At 42.6% G+C, this 27297-nt stretch overlaps 1 protein-coding gene across 1 annotated transcript; it reads right to left on the bottom strand.

Annotated features, from left to right (window-relative positions):
* Positions 1-1523: 1523 nt before the first annotated feature.
* On the bottom strand, positions 1524-25396 carry FBXO47 (F-box protein 47). Its single transcript, XM_054649831.2, has 10 exons — positions 25225-25396; positions 23182-23349; positions 17282-17358; positions 14323-14400; positions 10211-10319; positions 9265-9441; positions 6516-6662; positions 5425-5567; positions 4081-4240; positions 1524-2244 (listed from the first exon to the last, which is right to left on the bottom strand). The coding sequence occupies exons 1-10, from the start codon at positions 25394-25396 to the stop codon at positions 2126-2128; spliced, it is 1350 nt and encodes a 449-aa protein (XP_054505806.1). The 3' UTR covers positions 1524-2125.
* Between the last annotated feature and the right edge of the window lie 1901 nt (positions 25397-27297).

Below are 27297 nucleotides of genomic sequence, written 5' to 3'. Positions count from 1 at the left end.
GCGCTGGGAGTGAGCAGTTCATGACAATTAATTTTTAATTAATAAAGCCATCAATAATTCACCAGGAGCAGCGCCGGGCTGACATTGCAGCCCCGCCGGCTGCTCCAGGGAATCAAAGAGCTCCCTCTTCCCTTTTCCCTCTTCACTTTTCCCTTTTCCCTTTTCCCTCTTCCCTCTTCCCTTTTCCCTCTTCCCTTTTCCTTTTTCCCTCTTCCCTTTTCCCTTTTCCTTTTCCCTTTTCCCTCTTCCCTCTTCCCTCTTCCCTTTTCCCTTTTCCCTCTTCCCTTTTCCCTCTTCCCTCTTCCCTTTTCACTTTTCCCTCTTCCCTTTTCCCTTTTCCCTCTTCCCTCTTCCCTTTTCCCTTTTCCCTCTTCCCTTTTCACTTTTCCCTCTTCCCTTTTCCCTTTTCCCTCTTCCCTCTTCCCTTTTCCCTTTTCCCTCTTCCCTTTTCCCTTCTCCCTCTTCCCTCTTCCCTTTTCCCTCTTCCCTTTTCCTTTTCCCTTTTCCCTCTTCCCTTTTCCTTTTCCTTTTCCCTTTTCCCTCTTCCCTTTTCCCTTTTCCCTCTTCCCTTTTCCCTCTTCCCTTTTCCCTTTTCCTTTTCCCTGGCTGAGCTCTCATTAGGGCCCCCCTTGTGCCCGGCTGGAATTTCTGGCTGCTCCTGGCCGGGAATGACCGGGACAGGGATGGGGACACACAAAGGGCCGGGCTCTGCTCCCTTTCCCTGCTCCCATCCGCCGGGATTATCCATGGGGAGCGGCTCCTGAGGATAAAGGGACAGACAAGGACCCGGGCTGGAGATTCCTGGTGGGTTTTTCCCGTTCTTACATCGAGGGTTTTTTTTTTTTTCTCCTCACATTTCGGGGTCGCTCCGGACACGTTCGGTTCCCGGAGTGGAAAGCAGAGCCTGGAATTTCTCTCCCTTCAGAAATCACGCGTTGCAGCGCCCTTAAAACGCCACCTTCGAGCAGCCAGAGAGGGGGAAAAAATGGGATATTCTCAGCGTTTTCCAGCAGCTGGGAAGGTTTCACCTCTGCCATCTACCGGCACCACCGCCGGAGGATGGCCCCGAGGCAGATCCTGCCTGGAACTGGGGATTCCACGAATTTTGGGAATTTGGGCACTCGAACTTTGCCGAGCTGCTCCCAGGTGGCAGCTGATGGCAGCAGGTGGGGACAGCTGACACCAATCGGTCCCGCTGCAGCTGTTCCCACAATTCCCGAGCTAAAAGGGGGAAATGGGTGTGAGGGAAGGTTTGGGAAGGGAATTTTGGGGGGGAAAGGAGCCTGGAGGCTGCAAAGAGCACAGAGGGTGGGAGTGCCTTTCATTGCCATCACAGGGGTTGGTCTGGAAGGCAACAGAGCAGAAAATCAAAGCCTTCTTTGAGCAGCAAACAAAATTAAAAATTAAAAAAAATTATCCATTTAAATATTTAAATTTAAAATTATCCATTTAATGAACCAGTGTTTGAATTTCATGTGTTTAATGGGTGTCTTCAACTTGGCTAAATCCTAGAACACTTCAACCTAGGGCAGGGGGAGAGATTTGAAGTTTCTTTTGCTTTCTAAAACCTGGAGATTGAGAGGCAGAAATGCCTTGGTTGATCAAAGCACTGGAATTGCTTTCAGAAATCACCTTTCCCTAAAGCTGAATGTGCAAACCACGGAGCATTTCTGTCACAGAGCCTGAGTCAGAGACCTTGGCAAGCTGGAAAAATGCAGCTCCTCCAATCCCATCCCTCCCTTTCTCCTCAGATTCCCAAGAGAAAACAAATTTAAGAGCTCAGAATGTTTTGGGTTCTGGGCTAAGACAACACGAGCTTCAGTTGGTGTCTGCACATCAGCTATGGAAACCATGTCATTTTTATTGTGTGTGCAAACATACACACAGTGGGAAAAGAATGCACTTTGTGTTCCCAGCCCTCTTCCCTGGAGGAGCAGAGTGGATGGAATTCCACCCCCAAGCCCTCCATGAGCTCACTCAGCTGGCCTGGCACGGGTAGGCCCAACCTCTGCCACCCCAGCTCTTCCTGGGATGGAAATTTCAGAAATAATCAGAGACTTCTCTGCTAAAGTTCAAAGGAAAAGCAAGAGGAATCCAGCAGGAACAGGGCAGGGCTCCCTGGAGCTCAGGAGGTGCTGCTGGTGCTGCCCATGGCCAGGTAGAGGATTTCCTTGTGGAAGTTGGCCTGGGCATTCATCAGGTGGAACAGGTTCAGGAAGCTGCTGTCCTCCTCATCCCTCTCCCCTGGCAGGGCACAGAAAAGGAGGGAAATGAAGGAACTCACCCAGGTAAGGTCAGGAGCTGAATCCCCCTGAGGCAGAGCTCTCAGCAGAGGGAGGCAGCAGCCTGAGCTTGTGCTGGGTTTATGCTCAGCCCAGGAGGAGCTGAGCTCAGCCTGAGCTTGTGCTGGGTTTATGCTCAGCCCAGGAGGAGCTGAGCTTTGTGCTGGGTTTCTGCTCAGCCCAGGGGGAGCTGAGCTCAGCCTGAGCTTGTGCTGGGTTTATCCTCAGCCCAGGGGGAGCTGAGCTCAGCCTGAGCTTGTGCTGGGTTTATGCTCAGCCCAGGAGGAGCTGAGCCCAGCCTGAGCCTTGTGCTGGGTTTATCCTCAGCCCAGGGGGAGCTGAGCTCAGCCTGAGCTTGTGCTGGGTTTATCCCCAGCCCAGGAGGAGCTGAGCTTTGTGCTGGGTTTATCCTCAGCCCAGGAGGAGCTGAGCTCAGCCTGAGCTTTGTGCTGGGTTTATCCTCAGCCCAGGGGGAGCTGAGCTCAGCCTGAGCTTGTGCTGGGTTTATCCCCAGCCCAGGAGGAGCTGAGCTTTGTGCTGGGTTTATCCTCAGCCCAGGGGGAGCTGAGCTCAGCCTGAGCTTTGTGCTGGGTTTATCCTCATCCCATGGCAGCACAGGAGGAGCTGAGCCCAGACTCCTTCCAGCCTGTCCTGGGACAGACAGGAACAATTGTGAGCCAGGACAAGGAGCTGGGCTGGGCTGAGCTGAGCTGAGCTGGGCTGGGCTGAGCTGGGCTGGGCTGAGCTGGGCTGGGCTGGGCTGAGCTGGGCTGAGCTGGGCTGGGCTGGGCTGGGCTGAGCTGAGCTGAGCTGAGCCGGGCTGGGCTGAGCTGGGCTGAGCTGGGCTGGGCTGAGCCGGGCTGGGCTGAGCTGGGCTGAGCTGAGCTGAGCTGGGCTGAGCTGAGCCGGGCTGGGCTGAGCTGGGCTGGGCTGGGCTGAGCTGGGCTGGGCTGGGCTGGGCTGAGCTGAGCTGGGCTGATCTGGGCTGGGCTGAGCTGAGCTGGGCTGGGTTAGGCTGAGCTCAGTGAGTGTTCCTCACTCCAGCTCAGCTCCACCATGGTCCCTGAGGCTCCAGCAGGGCTGAGCACAGGCAGCAGCTGCAGCTGGTGCAGCTTTAGGCTCAGCCCAAAAGGGACTTTGGGCCCAGCTTTGTGGTGGGACAGATTTTAAACCACTGTTGGTTTCACCCTCCATGGCACCAGGAATCCCTTAGCAATTTAGTAATTTAAAATAAGCTTAAAATTAATAATAGTAATGTTAATAATAACAACAATATCAATTAATAATAATATATAATAGTAAAATAAATATATAAGAACTAATATAGTAATATAATAATATAAATTATTATTTATAATAATTAAATATAATCATGATATATAAAATAAATGTATAAGAATATATAATAAATTATATAATATTGTATATATTATTATATATAATAATATAAATATAAATATAAATATAAATATAAATATAAATATAAATAATAATAATAATAATAATAATAATAATAATAATAATAATAATAATAATAATAATAATAATAATAAATACCATTTAATAAATTTAAAATAAATATTTCTTCCCAACTATGACATTTGCTTGGTTATTTTTGTTGCCCAGAGCAGCTGGGGCTGCCCCTGCATCCCTGGAAGTTCCAGGGCCAGGTTGGACATTGGGGCTTGGAGCAGCCTGGGACAGTGGGAGGTGGCTCTGGATGAACTCCAAGGTCCCTTCCCACCCAAAGCATTCTGAAACCCTGGAGATCTGAGATTTTGTGCTCTCCAGCCCTTACCAGCCAGCACTGCCTGCAGCATGTCCATGAGCATGCGGGCAAAGAAGTTCTCCAGGCACTGCAGGAAGTTGTTCCTCTCCCAGGGAGTGCTGAAAACCTTGCAGACCTTCTGCATCATCCTCACTGCCCAGTCCATGCAGTACAGGTCCTTCTCACACACCTGCAGGGCACAGGGAGGGTTTCATGCTCAGTTTTTCTGGTGCAAGATCAAATCTTAGCGTTCGCTGCCGGTTCTGGATCCCTCGTGCCAAGGCCTGGAAGATCTGGGCTGTGAGAAGGACACAGAGGTTGTTCTTGCTGGCACAAAGGGAATTCTGAACCTGTGGAAAACCTCCCTGCTGGGGAGACTCCTAAAAAATTCTGTGCCAGAATTGGGAGGTGAAGGGAACTTTTGGGTTTTTTTGGGTCTTCTTTGCTGTTTATTTTTCTCTTATCAACAGTTCAGAACTCTGTCTACTCTCTCAGACTTAGGGTACAAAGAGGAGGCACCAAAAGCCACCAGACACACGGGTTCAAGGTCTTTTAAAGCTGTTTTGTCCAATTAACTCTTGAACATATTTTATTTCTACCTTTCCACCGATAATTCTTTGTCTGTTCATGCAGAATCTGCATTGCAGCTCTTTCAGTGCCACCAGCACTGCAGAAAATGGAGCAGATGAAGAACAAGGAGGAGATCAGACAAGGCCCAAAATCCTCCATCTTGTCTTCCATCCACCTCCATACTAAAACCTCAAAACTCTGAGGTTTCCACCCTGTGATAAACTATCCTACTATCTATTTCACACACAGGAGGTTCATGCCAAAGTCTTGGAGGTTTCCTCCATGGGTGAAGGTTACAAGCAGTGTTCTCCTGGGGCTCAGCACTTCTCAGGACAGGCAGAGAAATATTCCCTGTGCCCTGGCTTCCAACATGACCCTTTTGCTGCTGGTGCTTCTGCTCCTCAGGGATGTGCAGGACAGGGAGCAGAGAGGGGGAAGAGCTTTTCTTACAGCAAAAAGGAAATACAGGTAATGAGGAAAAAAGTATAAATAAAAGAGGAGAAATGGTTTTCAATCCCATAAATTAAAGACCAGAGCAAGGGCCTTGAGCAAGGGCTGCCCCAGACTGGGCTAGGTGGGATGTCTGCCTCAAATCTCCTTTCAGCTGCTGCTTGCCTTAAAATTGACTTTTTGCACCTTGCAATGGGGTGGTTTTGGTTCCATGGCACAAGGACCTGGAGGAGAGAGCAGCTCCCATCACAAGTGAAAATCAGAAACGCAGCTCCTGGCTGGGTTTATCCCTGCAGTGTGAGGGGAAAATTTTCAAATTGGAAATGTGGGGCAGAGAGGCTGAGCTGTACTCACCAGAACCATGAAGACCATGAGCCTGGCCAGCTCCACAGCTCTGCCATTCACAGCTTTGCTGGCCATGAAGGTGAAGCAGATGCTGTTCCCACTGAGGAGCAGCAGGCGAGCGTTGTTCTCCATCAGCCACTCCTGGGGAACCACTTCAGAGCAGGGGGAGAGAGGATTTCAGGCACCTGAAATTTCTAAAAATCCATTTCCATTGTGGGAAATGGATTTCTAGCAAATTCTCAGACCTTGACAGAAGCTTTACATGGTGTGTGTTTGGGTGTAAGCTTTGAGATAGAAATGTTAACTGAGAAATGCTCTAATAATGCTAAAATAAGATAGATATTGTTGGGAGAGAAATGGAACTAGAAAAAAATAAATAAGACCAGATATTTTAGAGAAATAGAACTTTGAAAGGTGTATTGTACCAAGACCTACAAGGAATAATTTTAGGTAATCAGCTTTAAGACATTTACAATATAGTGTGACTAAAGCTGATAGGGTAAAAAACATTTACAGTGTATTGTAATTAAGAAATAGCTTCTGATTGTGATGGCATGAATTATAACATCTGTATTGTCTCACCCTTCTCATGAAAGTTAAAATAGAATAAAAAGTTTTTAAAGCACCTCTCAGTTACCCCATCTCTGGGTCAGAAAAGGGTAAAACCCAACAACCTCTGAGCAGTGAAATTGCACCAATAATCCCCACCAGGGATGGTCAGAGCTCTCCACACCAACTCTGGGACACAACCTCAGCCAAAACTCTCAGTGCAGCTGGTAAAAATGCTCAGGGGAATTTTGCCTGAGCAAATTCATGTTTGGACAATGTTCCCTGAATAATTCAAGGCAAGATTTGACTTTTAAAGGTTTGCATGGGTTCTTTTAAAGATTTCTCCATGGGGAAAGGCAGCCTGGATGTATAAAACAAACTGGGTTTGTCTCAGCCCAGCCTGGCTCCACAGTGTGATGAGTTTCCCAGCTACTCAGAGGAATTTTGCAGCACACAGCTGGGGTGTGTGGAGGATTTGGATCCATAATCCAAAATTTGGAGGATGTGAGGTTCCATAATCCCAGGGATCAATGACAAAGGCAAAAACACACCTGACAGCTCATCCACAAGACTGATAACATCATCTGCTGTCCATTCTCTAGCTTCTGTACCATAGAGCAGCTTAATTGCATCAGCTAAACCCTTCAGGCTGCTCTCATCTGTTGGTCCTTCTATCATTTTCTGCCAGACCACGTGTCCTGGGGGAGAGATCAATCACAGCTGCTGGGAAGGGACACTTTTCAAACAAGGAAGGTGCTAAACTGAGCCTCACAGCAGAGGCAGAGGGGAGGAATTCAGGTGCCACCATTGAGGATTTGGGATTGGTTTCCATCTGTCATTTCAGCAATTAAAGAAACTCAGGTTGAATAATTAAGTGAGAAAATGTGCTTTCCTTCAGGGAAATGGGTGCTTGGATGGATTTGAGTCAAGTCTCCCCAAGCAGGGGAGAAGAGAGGAGCAGAGGTGTAATTTAATTTCTTCATTGAATTGTAACTTTTACATGTGTGTTTGTGTGTATAATTCAGTTATTTCCTGTATGTTAGGGAGTGTTTTCTGTGTATAATTTAGTTATTTCCTGTATGTTAGGGAGTGTTTTCTGTGTATAATTTATTTATTTCCTGTATGTTAGTGAGTGTTTTCTGTGTATAATTTAGTTATTTCCTGTATGTTAGTGAGTGTTTTGTGTGTATAATTTATTTATTTTTTGTATGTTAGTGTTTTCTGTGTATAATTTCGTTATTTCCTGTATGTTAGGGAGTGTTTGTGTGTATAATTTCATTATTTCCTGTATGTTAGGGAGTGTTTTCTGTGTATAATTTAGTTATTTCCTGTATGTTAGGGAGTGTTTTCTGTGTATAATTTAGTTATTTCCTGTATGTTAGTGTTTTCTGTGTATAATTTAGTTATTTCCTGTATGTTAGTGAGTGTTTTGTGTGTATAATTTAGTTATTTTTTGTATGTTAGTGTTTTCTGTGTATAATTTAGTTATTTCCTGTATGTTAGTGAGTGTTTTCTGTGTATAATTTCGTTATTTCCTGTATGTTAGTGAGTGTTTTGTATGTATAATTTCATTATTTCCTGTATGTTAGGGAGTGTTTTCTGTGTATAATTTCATTATTTCCTGTATGTTAGGGAGTGTTCTGTGTGTATAATTTAATTTCCTGTATGTTAGGGAGTGTTTTGTGTGTATAATTTCATTATTTCCTGTATGTTAGTGAGTGTTTTCTGTGTATAATTTAGTTATTTCCTGTATGTTAGGGAGTGTTTTGTGTGTATAATTTAGTTATTTTTTGTATGTTAGTGTTTTCTGTGTATAATTTAGTTATTTCCTGTATGTTAGTGAGTGTTTTCTGTGTATAATTTAATTATTTCCTGTATGTTAGTGTTTTGTGTGTATAATTTAGTTATTTCCTGTATGTTAGTGAGTGTTTTGTGTGTATAATTTCATTATTTCCTGTATGTTAGTGTTCTGTGTGTATAATTTCATTATTTCCTGTATGTTAGTGATGCCTGGCTGAGCAGAACAGTTTTTCCCAGGTAATGCAATGGTTCCAATGGGTTCAGATGCACAGAGGGCAGGTTCAGATTGGCTCTTGGGAAGGAATTCCTTCCCTCCTTTCCTCATGGGAGGATCCTCTGAGGGTAAACAAAAGTTGACTTAGGAACTGTTTCGTTCACATTGTAGCCTGTAGGTGTCTATGGTTTAAAAATATAAGCTCTGCATTTCTTTGGCATTTCCCTTTGGCTTTGAAACTCCAACTTTTCTATCCCTTGTGTCATGTAATACAGAAAAGAAATCTAGTTTAGTACTGAAACCATAATCACCTTTCTTAACCCAAGTAGTATCACAATTCAATATTTCAGGTACTGCATACAGCATTCCACCAAATCTAACAAGTTAAACAGCAGCAGACATGCCCACCTTAGCAGAGATTTTTTTTTTTTAATGTATGGTGAGGGACTGCAATGGATTTCCCAGGCTGCCCCATCCCTGCAAGTGTCCCAAGGCAGGCTGGGCAGGGTTTGGAGCACCCCACGCTGCTCTGGGAGAGTTGGAGCTGTCCTTGCCCCATCCCTGCAGGTGTCCCAAGGCAGGCTGGGCAGGGTTTGGAGCACCCCACGCTGCCTTGGGACAGTGGGAGCTGTCCCTGTCCCATCCCTGCAGGTGTCCCAAGCCAGGCTGGGCTGGGCAGGGTTTGGAGCACCCCACGCTGCTCTGGGACAGTGGGAGCTGTCCCTGCCCCATCCCTGCAAGTGTCCCAAGGCAGGCTGGGCAGGGTTTGGAGCACCCCACGCTGCTCTGGGACAGTGGGAGCTGTCCCTGCCCCATCCCTGCAAGTGTCCCAGGCCAGGCTGGGCAGGGTTTGGAGCACCCCACGCTGCTTTGGGACAGTCGAGGTGTCCCTGCCCCATCCCTGCAAGTGTCCCAGGCCAGGCTGGGCAGGGTTTGGAGCACCCCACGCTGCTCTGGGACAGTGGGAGCTGTCCTTGTCCCATCCCTGCAAGTGTCCCAAGGCAGGCTGGGCAGGGTTTGGAGCACCCCACGCTGCTTTGGGACAGTCGAGGTGTCCCTGCCCCATCCCTGCAAGTGTCCCAGGCCAGGCTGGGCAGGGTTTGGAGCACCCCACGCTGCTCTGGGACAGTGGGAGCTGTCCCTGCCCATGGCAGGGCTGGCACCGGATGAGTTTAACATCCCTTCCACCCCAGCCCGTCCCACAACTCCACCATTCCAACACAATCCCATTATTTTGGGCCTTTCCTGCCCGAAGATCTCGTCCCGGGGCCGCAGCCTTTGCTCACCATCGCGGGAGGACACGGGCCCGAAGATGATGTAGAGCAGGCGGGCCTGGTTCACCATGGGCCAGGGCTTGAGGATGCGGGTGAGCCAAAAGGCGGAGTCGCTGCGGCGGCTCCCGGGCGACAGCAGCACCCCCCGGCAGAACAGGCGGATCCGCAGCTCCAGCCGCCGGGCACTGCCTGCAACAGCGGCCGGGATCAGCGATTCCCCGGCCCCGAGCCCTGCAAAGCGCGGCTTCCTCGTAGGGAGGGAAAGGACGGGGTTTGGGACGTGTTTCATTCGGGTTTTGTCTCTTGCTTCCCGAGTTTGGGTGTTCTGGCCTGATTCAGGGTGGGATGGGTGGGTGCAGCCTCTGGGGTTTGGCAATGGGAGGGAGGTGTGGGTGGAATGTTCCTCAGAAATGATCCAAACAATCCAAGCGATCCCTCGTTCTGAGGAGCAAGGGAACAAAATTTCTCCCTTGAGAAATTCTCAAGAGGAACGGGAGAAATGGGAGAATCTCTTGATAGGCATTCGTCCCATCGCTGCTGGGGTTCAGAAATGTTAAACCTCGCTTTTTACGGCTTCATTTTATTCCTCATTTTTATCTCTAACTCCTCAGCCATCCATTTCATCGCTGTAGGGCAGGAAAGATAAACCCACAATTGCTGTGCAGACACAAGTGAGGCTTTGGATCGATGATTTAGGGATGATTTAAAACCCCTACAGAGCTCTCCAGACAGATCATTTCAGAGCCAAAAGCACTTTTATCTGCTCTTGGGGAGGAATTTCCATCAGGGAACCCCAGAACTGCTGGAGACACCCACAGAACCCTCAGCAGAATCAGGAGACAAAACCACCCTGAATCCCACAACCAAGAACCACTTCCAGGCTGGCATTTTTGGGGTTTTTGGGGCTGTGCTGGGCAATTTTGGGGGGATTTTGGGGCTGCTGGCTGCTCGGAGTCACCTGGTTTGCTGCTGACCACCGTCTGCACCTTCCGGGCTAAATTGCTGAGCTCCCAGAGGAAGTTGAACACCCGGTGGCACTCGAGCTCATCCCAGCCCGCGGTCAGCATCTGCAGGGGAGGGAAAATGGGCTGAAAATGGGAGCTTGGGGAGAAATTCCCTTCCCAATGCCCGGGATCCCAGCGGATAAAGGCGAATTTATCCTGCAGAGGCTCGGGAGAGGAGGGAAGGGTCATACCTGAGGGGAGGGGGTTAAGGGCTTGTGCTAAAATTGGCCAGAAAATAAATTTTATAATATGATTTGAAGCAGAGATTCATCAGGTGCTTAAGGATTTGATATTAAAATTGGCCAGAAAATGAACTTTATAACATGATTTGAAGCAGAGATTCATCAGGTGGTGCTTAAGGATTTGATACTAAAATTGGCCAGAAAATGAACTTTATTACATGATTTGAAGCATTAGAAAGAAACTTTCTAACACGATTTGAAGCATTAGAAAAAATTTTATAACATGATTTGAAGCATGATTAGAAAGCAGGGACTCATCAGGTGGTGCTTAAGGATTTGCACTAAAATTGGCCAGAAAATGAACTTTCTAACATGATTTGAAGCATTAGAAAGAAATTTTATAACATGATTTGAAGCATTAGAAAGCAGGGATTCATCAGGTGCTTAAGGACTTGTACTAAAATTGGCCAGAAAATAAAATTTCTAACATGATTTGAAGCATTAGAAAGCAGAAATTCATCAGGTGCTTAAGGATTTATACTAAAATTGGCCAGAAAAGAAATTTTCTAACATGATTTGAAGCATTAGAAAGCAGAGATTCATCAGGTGGTGCTTGAGGATTTGTACTAAAATTGACCAGAAAATAAAATTTCTAACATTATTTGAAGCATCAGAAAGCAGGGATTCATCAGGTGGGGCTTAAGGATTTGATATTAAAATTGGCCAGAAAATGAACTTTATAACGTGATTTGAAGCATTAGAAAGCAGGGATTCATCAGGTGCTTAAGGATTTGATATTAAAATTGGCCAGAAAATAAAATTTTATAATATGATTTGAAGCATTAGAAAGCAGGGATTCATCAAGTGGTGCTTGAGGATTTGTACTAAAATTGGCCAGAAAAGAAATTTTCTAACATGATTTGAAGCATTAGAAAGCAGGGATTCATCAGGTGCTTAAGGACTTGCACTAAAATTGGCCAGAAAATAAAATTTATAACATGATTTGAACCATTAGAAAGCAGGGATTCATCAGGTGCTTAAGGATTTGTACTAAAATTGGCCAGAAAATGAACTTTATAACATGATTTGAAGCATTAGAAAGAAATTTTCTAACATGATTTGAAGCATTCGAAAGCAGAGATTAGTCAGGTGCTTAAGGATTTGATATTAAAATTGGCCAGAAAAGAAATTTTATAACATGATTTGAAACACTAGAAAGCAGGGATTCATCAGGTGCTTAAGGACTTGCACTAAAATTGGCCAGAAAATAAAATTTCTAACATGATTTGAAGCATTAGAAAGCAGGGATTCATCAGGTGCTTAAGGATTTGTACTAAAATTGGCCAGAAAATGAACTTTCTAAAGTGATTTGAAGCATTAGAAAGCAGAGATTCATCGGGTGGGGCTTAAGGATTTGATATTAAAATTGGCCAGAAAATGAACTTTATAATATGATTTGAAGCATTAGAAAGCAGAGATTCATTCATCAGCTGGTGCTTAAGGATTTGATATTAAAATTGGCCAGAAAATAAATTTTATAACATGATTTGAAGCATTAGAAAGAAATTTTCTAACATGATTTGAAGCATTAGAAAGCAGGGATTCATCAGGTGCTTAAGGATTTGATATTAAAATTGGCCAGAAAATAAACTTTATAATATGATTTGAACCATTAGAAAGCAGAGATTCATCGGGTGGGGCTTAAGGATTTGATACTAAAATTGGCCAGAAAAGAAATTTTCTAACATGATTTGAACCATTAGAAAGCAGAGATTCATCAGGTGTTTAAGGATTTATACTAAAATTGGCCAGAAAAGAAATTTTCTAACATGATTTGAAACACTAGAAAGCAGAGATTCATTGGGTGGGGCTTAAGGATTTTATACTAAAATTGGCCAGAAAATAAACTTTATAATATGATTTGAAGCATTAGAAAGCAAGGATTCATCAGGTGCTTAAGGATTTGATACTAAAATTGGCCAGAAAATGAACTTTATTACATGATTTGAAGCATTAGAAAGCAGAGATTCATGTTAGATGGGGCTTAAAGATTTGATATTAAAATTGGCCAGAAAATAGAATTTATAACGTGATTTGAAACATTAGAAAGCAGGGATTCATCAGGTGCTTAAGGATTTGTACTAAAATTGGCCAGAAAATGAACTTTATAATATGATTTGAAGCATTAGAAAGAAATTTTCTAACATGATTTGAAGCATTAGAAAGCAGGGATTCATCAGGTGCTTAAGGACTTGTACTAAAATTGGCCAGAAAATAAAATTTATAACATGATTTGAAGCATTAGAAAGAAATTTTCTAATATGATTTGAAGCATTTGAAAGCAGGGATTCATCAGGTGCTTAAGGACTTGCACTAAAATTGGCCAGAAAATGAACTTTATTACATGATTTGAAGCATTAGAAAGCAGGGAATCATCAGGTGCTTAAGGACTTGCACTAAAATTGGCCAGAAAAGAAATTTTATTACATGATTTGAACCATTAGAAAGCAGAGATTCATCAGGTGGTGCTTAAGGATTTGATACTGAAATTGGCCAGAAAATAAAATTTATAACATGATTTGAAGCATTAGAAAGAAATTTTCTAACATGATTTGAAGCATTAGAAAGCAGGGATTCATCAGCTGGTGCTTAAGGATTTGTACTAAAATTGACCAGAAAAGAAATTTTATAATATGATTTCAAGTATTAGAAAGAAATTTTATAACATGATTTGAAGCATCAGAAACCAGGGATTCATCAGGTGCTTAAGGATTTGTACTAAAATTGGCCAGAAAATGAACTTTATAATATGATTTGAAGCATTAGAAAGAAATTTTCTAACATGATTTGAAACACTAGAAAGCAGGGATTCATCAGGTGCTTAAGGATTTGTGCTAAAATTGGCCAGAAAATGAACTTTATAACATGATTTGAAGCATTAGAAAGAAATTTTATAACATGATTGGAAGCATTAGAAAGCAAGGATTCATCAGGTGCTTAAGGATTTGATATTAAAATTGGCCAGAAAAGAAATTTTCTAACATGATTTGAAACATTAGAAAGCAGAGATTCATCGGGTGGGGCTTAAGGATTTGATATTAAAATTGGCCAGAAAATAGAATTTATAACATGATTTGAACCATTAGAAAGCAGAGATTCATCGGGTGGGGCTTAAGGATTTGATATTAAAATTGGCCAGAAAATGAACTTTATAATATGATTTGAAGCATTAGAAAGCAGGGATTCATCAAGTGGTGCTTAAGAATTTGCACTAAAATTGGCCAGAAAATGAACTTTATTACATGATTTGAAGCATTAGAAAGCAGGGATTCATCAGCCTGATGCCTCCCAGAAATCAAAAACTGCTGAGAGTGTCCCAAAATCTGATTTGTGGCTGTGATGTGGAAGGGATTTGCTACAAAATGTCCCAGCACTAATAATCAATCACCTGCTATTCTAAGAGAGGATTTTAATTTTTATATTTGGTTTACATTCACTTGAAGCTGCCACACACAGAAAATATTCTGGCCTTTGTTGTGTGGAGCCATTTCTCTGGAAATTAAAGCATTTCTGCTCTTGAACTGTGAATTTGGGATAAAATTCTCCCTTTCTCCCCTGTTTTCTTAGGGAATAAATTGCTAATTAAAAAAACCCAGACTGGCTGGGAGTGAAATCCAGGCCAAGAAATCCTCAGCAATTTCCAGCACCAGAATGAAAACCCAGAGAACCGGATGAATAAACCCCAAACCACGCCAAAAAAAAATCAGTTTATACTTTAAAAAATCTTGCAAAACACAGGTTAATATAGAAAAAAAGCCTGAATTTTCTTTTTTTTTTATTTTATTATTAATTTTACTTGCCTTGTGTGGATGGGGATACTGTACCTGTAAGAAAACCCCATAGCACTGCAGCCCCAGGCAGTGCAGGGGACTGGCACAACCATTCAGCTTGAAACAGGAAACCTGCAAGTGCAAACAGCAGCAGGTGGGTCCTAATTAGCCAATTTTTAATTGCAGTGATTGGGAATTCTCAATTCAGGGAGGTGCAGAAGGATTCCCTGGTTTTGGGAGTGAGGGGAATGGTGTGGGAATGAGTTGTTGGGATGGGTTATGGCGGCTGATGTAGGGTTTGGGGTCAAAAGTGGGGGTGGGTAAAGGGTTTGGGGAGGAAAAAGCCCATTTTCAGGGAGGAAAAATGCAATTTTCAGGGAGCAAAACTCCCATTTCAGGGAGGAAAAATGCAATTTTCAGGGAGGAAAAACCCCAATTTTTAGGGAGGAAAAGCCCCATTTTCAGGGAGGAAAAGCCCAATTTTCAGGGAGCAAAACTCCCATTTCAGGGAGGAAAAGCCCAATTTTCAGGGAGGAAAAGCCCCAGTTTTCAGGGAGCAAAAGCTCCAGTTTCAGGGAGGAAAACCCCAATTTTCAGGGAGGAAAACCTCAATTTTTAGGGAGGAAAACCCCAATTTTCAGGGAGCAAAACCCCAATTTTCAGGGAGGAAAAACCCCAATTTTCAGGGAGGAAAGAGCCCAATTTTCAGGGAGGAAAAGCCCCAATTTTCAGGGAGGAAAAAACCCAATTTCAGGGAGGAAAACCTCCAATATTCCGGGAGGAAAACTCCCATTTCAGGGAGAAAAAATGCAATTTTCAGGAAGGAAACCCCCAATTTTCAGGGAACCAAACTCCCATTTTCAGGGAGCAAAAGCCCAATTTTCAGGGAGGAAAAACCCCAATTTCAGGGAGGAAAAGCCCCAATTTTCAGGGAGGAAAAAACCCCAATTTCAGGGAGGAAAAGCCCCAATTTTCAAGGAAGAAATAAACCCCATTTTCAGGGAGGAAAACCTCCAATATTCAGGGAGCAAAACTCCCATTTCAGGGAGAAAAAATGCAATTTTCAGGGAGGAAAAACCCCACTTTTCAGGGAACCAAACTCCCATTTTCAGGGAGGAAAAACCCAATTTTCAGGGAGGAAAAAACCCAATTTTCAGGGAGGAAAAAACCCAATTTTCAGGGAGGAAAAAACCCAATTTTCAGGGAGGAAAACTCCTATTTCAGGGAGGAAAAGCCCAATTTTCAGGGAGGAAAAGCCCCAGTTTTCAGGGAACCAAACTCCCATTTTCAGGGAGGAAACCCCCTATTTTCAGGGAGGAAAAACCCCAATTTTCAGGGAGGAAAAACCCCAATTTTCAGGGTACCAAACTCCCATTTTCAGGGAGGAAAAACCCCAATTTTCAGGGAGCAAAAGCTCCAATTTTCAGGGTGGAAAAGCCCCAGTTTTCAGGGAGGAAAAACCCCAATTTTCAAGGAACCAAACTCCCATTTTCAGGGAGGAAAACCCCCAATTTTCAGGGAGAAAAAGCTCCAGTTTCAGGGAGGAAAAGCCCCAGATTTCAGGGAGCAAAACCCCAATTTTCAGGGAGGAAAAACTCCAATTTTCAGGGAGAAAAAAACCCAATTTCAGGGAGGAAAACCCCAATTTTCAGGGAGGAAAAACCGCATTTTCAGGGAGGAAAAAACCCAATTTTCAGGGAGCCAAACTCCCATTTCAGGGAGGAACAACCCCATTTTCAGGGAGGAAACCCCCAATTTTCCCTAAAATTCCATGGAATTTCCCCCTGGATGGAGCAAATAATCTGTGGATATCTCATGGATAATCCATGGAATTCCCCCTGGATGGGCCAAATAATCTGTGGATATCTCGTGGATAATCCATGGAATCCCCCCGTGGATGGAGCAAATAATTCATGGATATCTTGTGGATAATCCATGGAATTTCCCCCTGGATGGAGCAAATAACCCATGGGTATCTCGTGGATAATCCATGGAATTTTGCCTTGGATGGAGCAAATAATTCATGGATAATTCATGGATAATCCATGGAATTTTGCCTTGGATGGAGCAAATAATTCATGGATATCTCATGGATAATCCATGGAATTTTGCCTTGGATGGAGCAAATAATCCATGGATAATTCATGGATAATCCATGGAATTCCCCCTTGGATGAAGCAAATAATTCATGGATATCTCATGGATAATCCATGGAATTTTGCCTTGGATGGAGCAAATAATTCATGGATATCTCATGGATAATCCATGGAATTCCCCCTTGGATGAAGCAAATAATTCATGGATATTTCATGGATAATCCATGGAATTTCCCCCTGGATGGGCCAAATAATTCATGGATATTTCATGGATAATCCATGGAATTTCCCCCTGGATAGACCAAATCTCTAATTTTCAGGATGTGTTCCAGCCAGGGCCTTGCTTTCCCAAGATATTTTAGGGTTTTCCAGCCTTTAGGATGTTTGGTTTCCTGGCCTAACCCAATACCAGGACTAAGCTGAATTATCAGGTTTAAGGAATTACAAGCATGCATGCTAAGAATACTTAGAGTTCTATAAAGAATAGAAAGAAAATATTTCTTATAATAATAAAACTAAATAATAATATTATATTCGATAATATAATAAAATTAATAAATATATAATATTTATAGAATATAATAAAATATTTCTATAAATATAATAAAATAAAAATATTTTATATATTATATATAATATAAATATAATATATATAATATATATAATATATATAATATATATAATTATATATTTTAAAACTAAAATAATAATATAAAACTAAAAATAATATCATTATTAATATTAAATTAATATTTAATAGCATGGAAATTTAAATAAAATTTTACTTTTTTTTTAAATAACGAGATTTCATTTTGAAATTAATACAAGAAAATTTAATAGAATTTAATAACAAGAGTTTTATGAAAGGGATAGAAAAGAAAAGACCCAAAAAAATCCAAATTTGGCAGCAGACTTACCCCTGAGAGCACCTTGTGCACATATTTGAGCCTGTCCCTGGTGGGCAGCAGCAGGGTGCACCTCTTGAGCAGCAGCCCTGGGGTAACACAAACAGACACTGCTGGAGAATCCTCAGGAAAAAAAATGAAATAAATGAGAAAAAGCACAGAGAAAAAGCTGCTGTGAGGAGAAATGTGGGACTGCAGGTGGCTCTTCAAAATCTGGTTATTGGGTGGGTGTTAAATCAGTCACAGGGTGGGGATGCGGTTATAGGCAGGTTTTCAGGGGGGAAAAATCAAGTTTTCATAGGGAAAAAAGGCAGTTTTCAGGGAGAGGAAACCTCAATTTTCAGGGAGAGGAAACCTCAATTTTCAGGGGGAAAAACCAAGTTTTCAGGGAGGAAAAAGCCCAATTATGAGGGGGGAAATCCCAAAATTTCAGGGAGGAAAAAGCCCAATTTTGAGGGGAAAATCCCAAATTTTCAGGGAGGAAAAGCCAAAATTTTCAGGGAGGAAAAGACCAAATTTTCAGGGAGGAAAAGCCCCAATATTCAGGGAGGAAGAAGCCCAAAGGTCAGGGAGGAAAAGCCAAAATTTTCAGGGAGGAAAAGCCCAATATTCAGGTAGGAAAAGCCCCAGTATTCAGCGAGGAAAAGCCCCAATTTTCAGGAAGGAAAAAGCCCAGTTTTGAGAGGGGAAAATCCCCAATTTTCAGGGAGGAAACCCCAATTTTCAGGGAGAGGAAACCCCAATTTTCAGGGAGAGGAAACCTCAATTTTCAGGGAGGAAAAAGCCCAATTTTGAGGGGAAAATCCCAAAATTTCAGGGAGGAAAAGCCAAAATTTTCAGGGAGGAGAAACCCCAATATTCAGGGAGGAAAAGCCCAATTTTCAGGGAGGAAAAAGCCCAAGGTTCAGGGAGAAAAAAACCCAATTTTCAGGGAGGAAAAGCCCAGTTTTCAGGGAGGAAAAGCCCCAGTATTCAGCGAGGAAAAGCCCCAATTTTCAGGGAGGAAAAACCCCAAAGTTCAGGGAGGAAAAGCCCAAATTTTCAGAGAGGAAAAACCCCAATTTTCAGGGAGGAAAAAGCCCAATTTTGAGGGGAAAATCCCAAATTTTCAGGGAGGAAAAGCCAAAATTTTCAGGGGGGAAAAACCCCAATATTCAGGGAGGAAAAGCCCAGTTTTGAGGGAGGAAAAAGCCCACTTTTCAGGGAGGAAAAGCCCAATATTCAGGTAGGAAAAGCTCCAGTATTCAGCGAGGAAAATCCCCAATTTTCAGGGAGGAAAAACTCCAAAGTTCAGGGAGGAAAAGCCCAAATTTTCAGAGAGGAAAAACCCCAATTTTCAGGGAGGAAAAAGCCCAATTTTGAGGGGAAAATCCCAAATTTTCAGGGAGGAAAAGCCAAAGTTTTCAGGGAGGAAGAAGCCCAAGGTTCAGGGAGAAAAAAACCCAATTTTCAGGGAGGAAAAGCCAAAGTTTTCAGGGAGGAAAAAGCCCAATTACGAGGGGGGGAAATCCCAAAATTTCAGGGAGGAAAAGCCCAGTTTTCAGAGAAGAAAAACCCCAATTTTCAGGGAGGAAAAAGCCCAATTTTGAGGGGGCAAAATCCCCAATTTTCCAGGAGGAAAAGCCCAGTTTTCAGGGAGGAAAAGCCCCAATTTTCCGGGAGGAAAAAGCCCAATTTTCCAGGAGGAAAAGCTCCAATTTTCAGGGAGGAAAAGCCTCAATTTTTAGGGAGGAAAAGCCCCAATTTTCAGGGATGAAAAGCCCCAATTTCAGGGAGGAAGAAGGCAAAATTTTCAGGGAGGAAAAACCCCAATTTCAAGGGAGGAAAAAGCCCAATTATGAGGGGGGAAATCCCAAAATTTCAGGGAGGAAAAGCCAAAATTTTCAGGGAGGAAAAGCGCAGTTTTCGGGGAGGAAAAGCCTCAATTTTTAGGGAGAAGAAACCCCAATTTTCAGGGAGGAAAAAGCCCAGTTTTGAGGGGGGGAAAAGCCGAATTTTGAGGGGGGAAAATCCCAAATTTTCAGGGAGGAAAAGCCAAAATTTTCAGGGAGGAAAAACCCAGTTTTGAGGGAGGAAAAAGCCCAGTTATGAGGGGGGGAAATCCCAAAATTTCAGGGAGGAAAAGCCAAAATTTTCAGGGAGGAAAAGCCCAATATTCAGGTAGGAAAAGCCCCAGTATTCAGCGAGGAAAAGCCCCAATTTTCAGGGAGGAAAAACCCCAAAGTTCAGGGAGGAAAAGCCCAAATTTTCAGAGAGGAAAAACCCCAATTTTCAGGGAGGAAAAAGCCCAGTTATGAGGGGGGGAAATCCCAAAATTTCAGGGAGGAAAAGCCAAAATTTTCAGGGAGGAAAAACCCCAATATTCAGGGAGGAAAAGCTCCAATTTTCAGGGAGGAAAAGCCTCAATTTTTAGGGATGAAAAGCCCCAATTTCAGGGAGGAAGAAGGCAAAATTTTCAGGGAGGAAAACCCCAATTTTCAGGGAGGAACAACCCAATTTTCAGGGAGAAAAAGACCCAATTTTTAGGGAGGAAAAAACCCCAAAGTTCAGGGAGGAAAACCCAAAATTTTCAGGGAGGAAAAACCCCAATATTCAGGGAGGAAAAGCCCCAGTATTCAGCGAGGAAAAGACCCAATTTTCAGGGAGAAAAAACCACTTTTCAGGGAGGAAAACCCCCAATTTTCAGGGAGGAAAAAGCCCAACTTTCAGGGAGAAGAAACCCCAATTTTCAGAGAGGAAAAACCCCAAGGTTCAAGGAGGAAGCAGCCAAAATTTTCAGGGAGGAAGAAGCCAAATTTTCAGGGAGGAATAGCCTCAATTTTTAGGGAGGAAAAACCTCAAAGTTCAGGGAGGAAAAGCCCAATTTTCAAGGAGGAAAGACCCCAGTATTCAGGTAGGAAAAGCTCCAGTATTCAGCAAGGAAAAGCCAAAATTTTCAGGGAAGAAAAGCCCCAGTTTTCAGGGAGGAAAAACCCCAGTTTTGAGGGAGGAAAAATCATTCTATATAAATATATAAAAATAAAAAAATAAATATTTTATTTTTATATCTATAAATAAATAAAATTAAAATATATATATATAAAACTTGTCTATATATATCTATAGGCTAGTTATAGACATAACTAGCTGCACTTATAGGCAAAGCTTGAAATTCCTTCATGTAAAACACAGCAGAGAGGGAAATTTATTCTCCTGTTTGGGATGTCAGAGTCTGGAGCTCATTATCCTGAGGAACAGCTGGTTGTTGAGCAGAATTTCTTCTACACTCCTGACAGAAACTGGGTTAACAGCTTGCACTCCAAACCTTTCACCAGAATAAAAAAAAAAATATATATACTGCTTGTTAATTAATCAAGGCATCCTCTGAAAAGCTTGGAATTTCCCAGGGGAAAGAAACAACAAAAAAATAAAAATTTTTCTCCAGATTTTTTTAAAAAATCCTAAAAACTCAATTTTATTTATTGTTTTTTTCCCTAAGGTCAGAAAGGATTTGCTGTGGTTCTGAAGTGAGTCTTGCCTGGCTCAGAGGTGTCAGCATTCCAACCCTCATTTATTCATCAGCCTCAGATCTGCCCCAAAACTCAGCCAAATCCATTTTTTATGGGCTGGGTCAGCTTTGGACAGCACTGCCTGAGGAGCAGCTGACCCAGGGACACCCAAAAGAGGCAGGAAAAACAGGATTTTTGCCAAAAATCAGACATTTTGGGATGCCCAGAAGAGGCAGGAAAAACAGGATTTTTTCCCTAAATCAGTAATTTTGGGACACCCAGAGAAGGCAGGAAACACAGAATTTTTTCCATAACTCAGAAATTTTGGGACACCCAGAAGAGGCAGGAAAAACAGGATATTTCCCTAAAATCAGACATTTTGGGATGCCCAGAGAAGGCAGGACAAGCAGGGGTTTTTCCCTAACTCAGAGGCTTTGGGACACCCAGAAGAGGCAGGAAAAACAGGATTTTTTCCATAAATCAGAAATTTTGGGACACCCAGAGAAGGGGGGGACACACGGGATTTTTTCCCATAAATCAGAAACTTTGGGATGCCCAGAAGAGGCAGGAAAAACAGGATTTTTTTCCATAAAACAAAAATTTTGGGATGCCCAGAAGGGGCAGGACATGCAGGATTTTTTCCAAAAATCAGAAATTTTGAGATGCCCAGAGAAGGGGGCACACACGGGCTTTTTTCCATAAATCAGAAATTTTGGGACACCCAGAGAAGGCAGGAAACGGGAATTTGTTCCCATAAATCAGAAATTTTAGGACACCCAGAAGAGGAAGGAAACAGGAATTTGTTCCCATAAATCAGAAATTTTAGGACACCCAGAAGAGGAAGGAAACAGGAATTTGTTCCCATAAATCAGTAATTTTGGGACACCCAGAAGAGGCAGGAAACAGGAATTTGTTCCCATAAATCAGAAATTTTGGGACACCCAGAGAAGGCAGGACAAGCAGGGGTTTTTCCCTAACTCAGAGGCTTTGGGACACCCAGAAGAGGCAGGAAAAACAGGATTTTTTTTCCATAAATCAGAAATTTTGGGACACCCAGAGAAGGCAGGAAAAACAGGGTTTTTTCCCTAACTCAGAGGCTTTGGGACACCCAGAAGAGGCAGGAAAAACAGGATTTTTTTCCCCCATAACTCAGAAATGTTGGGACACCCAGAGAAGGCAGGACATGCAGAATTTTTTCCATAAACCAGAAACTTTGGGACACCCAGAAGAGGCAGGAAAAACAGGATTTTTTCCAAAAATCAGACATTTTGGGACACCCAGAGAAGGCAGGAAACAGAGAATTTTTTCCAAAAATCAGAAATTTTGGGACACCCAGAGAAGGGGGGACACACAGGCTTTTGCCCATAAATCAGAAACTTTGGGACATCCAGAAGAGGCAGGAAACACTGGACTTTTTTTCCATAAATCAGAAATGTTGGGACACCCAGAGAAGGCAGGACAAGCAGGGGTTTTCCCTAACTCAGAGGCTTTGGGACACCCAGAAGAGGCAGGACATGCAGAATTTTTTCCCCATAACTCAGAAATTTTGGGACACTGAGAAGAGGCAGGAAAAACAGGATTTTTTCCATAAATCAGAAACTTTGGGATGCCCAGAAGAGGCAGGACATGCAGGATTTTTTTCCATAAATCAGACATTTTGGGACACCCAGAGAAGGGGGAGCACACAGGCTTTTTTCCATAAATCAGAAACTTTGGGATGCCCAGAAGAGGCAGGAAAATCAGGAGGTTTTTTTCCATAAAATCAGTAATTTTGGGACACCCAGAGAAGGGGGGACACACAGGGTTTTTTCCCTAACTCAGAGGCTTTGGGATGCCCAGAAGAGGCAGGAAAAACAGGAATTTTTTTTCCATAAATCACAAATTTTGGGATGCCCAGAAGAGGCAGGAAACACAGAATTTTTTCCAAAAAATCAGAAATTTTGGGACACCCAGAGAAGGGGGGACACACAGGCTTTTTCCCATAAATCAGAAACTTTGGGGCGCCCAGAAGAGGCAGGAAAAACAGGATTTTTTTTCCATAAACCAGAAATTTTGGGACACCCAGAAGAGGCAGGAAAACCAGGATTTTTTTTCCATAAAACAAAAATTTTGGGACACCCAGAAGAGGCAGGAAAACCAGGATTTTTTCCCCATAACTCAGAAATGTTGGGACACCCAGAAGAGGCAGGAAAAACAGGATTTTTTTTCCATAAAACAAAAATTTTGGGACACCCAGAAGAGGCAGAACACCCAGGAATTTTTTTCCATAACTCAGAAATTCTTCCAGAATTCTCCCAGGCAATTCCTCCGTGCTGGAAGGGATCCTTTTACTCCTTTATATTTATTTTGTTTTGACCACACCCTCCACACTCTCCCATTCACCCACACGGCAGGAGAACCCTTTGGAGGCAGTTTTGCTCTCACCTAGAGCTCGGTAGTGCTCCAGGATGGAGGCTCCGTCTCTCCTGGCCGGGAGCTCCTGGTGGAAATCCTGCAGCAGCAGCCGGCGGCTCCCGGAGGAGGTGGAGATGTAATGAACGAGGCGGCCGCTGATGGTTTTGGACACCATGCTCAGGGTGCTGATGTCCTTCACTGCAAAACAAAGGCCAGGATGCTCCTAAATCCCCTCAGCACAAAGCCCAGAACGCTCCTAAATCCCCTCAGCACAGAGCCCGGGATGCTCCTGAATCCCCTCAGCACAAAGCCCGGGATGCTCCTAAATCCCCTCAGCACAAAGCCCAGGATGCTCCTAAAAAGCCCAGAACGCTCCTAAATCCCCTCAGCACAAAGCCCAGGATGCTCCTAAATCCCCTCAGCACAAAGCCCAGGATGCTCCTAAAAAGCCCAGAACGCTCCTAAATCCCCTCAGCACAAAGCCCAAGATGCTCCTGAATCCCCTCAGCACAAAGCCCGGGATGCTCCTGAATCCCCTCAGCACAAAGCCCAAGATGCTCCTAAATCCCCTGAGCACAAAGCCCAGGATGCTCCTAAATCCCCTGAGCACAAAGTGCAGGATGCTCCTAAATCCCCTCAGCACAAAGCCCAAGATGCTCCTAAATCCCCTCAGCACCAAGCCCAAGATGCTCCTAAATCCCCTCAGCACAATGCCCAGGACGCTCCTAAATCCCCTCAGCACAAAGGCCAGGATGCTCCTGAATCCCCTCAGCACAAAGCCCAGGATGCTCCTAAATCCCCTCAGCACAAAGCCCAGAACGCTCCTGAATCCCCTCAGCACAAAGCCCAGAACGCTCCTAAATCCCCTCAGCACAAAGTGCAGAACGCTCCTGAATCCCCTCAGCACAAAGCGCAAGATGCTCCTAAATCCCCTCAGCACAAAGCCCGGGATGCTCCTAAATCCCCTCAGCACAAAGCCCAGGATGCTCCTGAATCCCCTCAGCACAAAGCTCAGGACGCTCCTGAATCCCCTCAGCACAAAGCCCAAGATGCTCCTAAATCCCCTCAGCACAGAGCCCAAGATGCTCCTGAATCCCCTCAGCACAAAGCCCAGAACGCTCCTAAATCCCCTGAGCACAAAGCACAAGATGCTCCTAAATCCCCCCAGCACAAAGCCCAAGATGCTCCTAAAAAGCCCAGAACGCTCCTAAATCCCCTCAGCACAAAGCCCACGATGCTCCTGAATCCCCTCAGCACAAAGCTCAGGATGCTCCTGAATCCCCTCAGCGCAGAGTCCAGGATGCTCCTGAATCCCCTCAACACAAAGCCCAGGATGCTCCTAAATCCCCTCAGCACAAAGCCCACGATGCTCCTAAATCCCCTCAGCTCAAAGCTCAGGACGCTCCTAAATCCCCTCAGCACAAAGCCCAGGATGCTCCTGAATCCCCTCAGCACAAAGCCCGGGATGCTCCTGAATCCCCTCAGCACAAAGTGCAGAACGCTCCTGAATCCCCTCAGCACAGAGCCCAGGATGCTCCTAAATCCCCTCAGCACAAAGCCCAGGATGCTCCTAAATCCCCTCAGCACAAAGCCCAGGATGCTCCTGAATCCCCTCAGCACAAAGCTCAGGACGCTCCTAAATCCCCTCAGCACAAAGCCCAGGATGCTCCTGAATCCCCTCAGCACGGGAGAAATGCTGATCGCCAGTCAATGACTCCTTCTGGTTTGGAAAAAGCTTCAAAAGGACAAAGGCAAGGAATGAGATTTATCAATTAAATGGATTCATGTCGGTCTGCTTTGCCAGCAAGGTGGAGTAATTAGAAACTGCCAGATCTAAGGATTTTCATATTTGATAGGCAGAAAAGCAAAGTTCAAATAGGTTGTTAAATATATATTGGTCAAATCTCATTGCAGTTTTGGTCAGTTGTATTTTCAATCCTTAAAAAGGTGAAAATTCAGAGTTGAAGCCCTATAAAATTATTTTACCTACTTCAAAGTGACAATATTTAAAATAATAACTCAAACCTATACACGGGTATTTGCAGCTGTCGCTGTTTCTGCTCGGGCCCTCACCTGACAGATAATTCAGCACCATTTGGAAGATCTCCAAGGGAAGGCTTTGGAAATGCCCCAGCGCTGACGGAGCCGGGCAATCCCTGCCCGGCCTGGGGCCCGAGCGGCGGCGGCTCCGCCTCTGCCTCGGCCCGGGCACCGAGGCGCGGCCGCCCCCCGCGCTCGAGGTCATTGTGCCCGCGCTCCCGTGCACCCAACCTGGAGAAAAACAACAAAAAATGCATTAAAGTCTGATTTTCTGAGGAGGAAAAGGCTCCCAGAAGGAGGAAATGACTCCCTTGGAGTGTGCGTGTGTGGGGGATGAACTGCTTGGATTGAGTGAAAGCAATTTGTTAAATAACTTTGAGTACATAAAGAATGTGTTCTAAATTGTTATTGTTATTATTATTGTTATTATTATTATTATTATTATTATTATTATTATTATTATTATTATTATTATTATTATTATTATCATTATCATTATTATTATCATCATTATCATTATTATCATTATCATTATCATTATCATTATCATTATCATTATCATTATTATCATTATTATTATTATCATTATTATCATTATCATTATCATTAATTTATTATTATTATTATCATTATCATTAATTTATTTTTTATTATTATTAATAATAATTTAGAGTTATTATAATCTATAATGAGAATAAGAAATCTATAAAAATAAATAAATAATTTTATATATTCTATAATATAATTATTATGAAATATTGTTTACAATACAATATATATTTATAATACATCTTATATAATGTATATAAAATATATATTATATAATATATATTGTTTACAATATAATATATATTTATAATATATATTATATAATGTATATAAAATATATATTATATAATATATATCATTATACTATTCTACAGTATACTATAGTATAGAACAGTATAATAATATTTAATATAATATATATAAAATATGTATTATATAATATATATTGTTTACAATATATATTTATAATATATATTACATAATGTATATAAAATATATATTATATAATATATATCATTATACTATTCCACAGTATACTATAGTATAGAACAGTATAATAATATTTAATATAATATATATAAAATATATATTATATAATATATATTGTTTACAATATAATATATATTTATAATATATATTACATAATGTATATAAAATATATATAATATATATTATTATACTATTCTATAGTATACTATAGTATAGAATAGTATAATAATATTTCATATAATATTTAGTATATAAATAATAAATAAATTTACATTTAATATTATAACTAATAACTAATCCTTATTCATAATAATTTATAATTTATTTATTATATATTTATTATTTATTATATATTTTAAAAATTTATTGTGCTGAAATGTAAATATTGTCTGGGGAAATTGAGGGTTCAGCTGATTTTGGGGTGAGGAAGAGACAAAAGCACTGAGGGCACAGAAAGTGAAGGAAAAGCTCTGGAAGGGAATTTTTGGGGAATTCCATGTGAGGCTACAAGCTACAGCAATTACCAACATCACTTTGATTTGGCACACTAATTATTCAACAGAACCCCAAAATTCCAGGGCTGTTATTGAAAGGATGATCCCTGTTCCTTTAGAGTGAGAATTCCTGATTGTGCAGGACCAAAGCAAAGATTAAAAGCACCAAAAGTGATGCTTCAAACCCTTCGTTTCCTGCAGCACCGAGTTGGTGCAAGGCTTAATTTAATCTCATGTATAAAAATATTTAATGTAAAAAGAGCTATGGACATTATATAAAAATAAATTACGCAGCGTTGCCCCGAGAAAATGTCAGTGTTTTTCCAAAATCATGAGGAGCTGCAATGAGCTCGGAAAGGATCAATAAATCAGATTATTTGCTTCAGCTCCTGGGTTTTGAGTGTCTGGAACAGCCACACTTCACAATTCATTGTGAAATTCACATTTCACAATTCAGGCAGCACTGGGGATTGCTGTGCCTTGAATTCCTGTTCTAGCAGAGATTTTTCACCCTGGTCCCCGATTCCAGCAGCTGAGGCTCTGTGGGCACTGCCAAGTGCTGGGGGTGATTCCA

This window comes from Agelaius phoeniceus, chromosome 26, assembly GCF_051311805.1.
Source record: "Agelaius phoeniceus isolate bAgePho1 chromosome 26, bAgePho1.hap1, whole genome shotgun sequence".
Taxonomy (NCBI): Eukaryota; Metazoa; Chordata; class Aves; order Passeriformes; family Icteridae; genus Agelaius; species Agelaius phoeniceus.
This window is presented reverse-complemented; position numbering and strand designations above follow the sequence as displayed.

Excerpts from the sequence above, each read along its gene's own strand:
- FBXO47 (XM_054649831.2), bottom strand. The coding sequence starts at position 25,396 with ATGACCTCGAGCGCGGGGGGCGGCCGCGCCTCGGTGCCCGGGCCGAGG. Across the intron at positions 10,320-14,322 it reads GCTATGGGGTTTTCTTACAG|ATGCTGACCGCGGGCTGGGA; the intron begins GTACAGTATCCC and ends CCTCCCCTGCAG. Across the intron at positions 5,568-6,515 it reads TCTTGTGGATGAGCTGTCAG|TGGTTCCCCAGGAGTGGCTG; the intron begins GTGTGTTTTTGC and ends CCTGCTCTGAAG.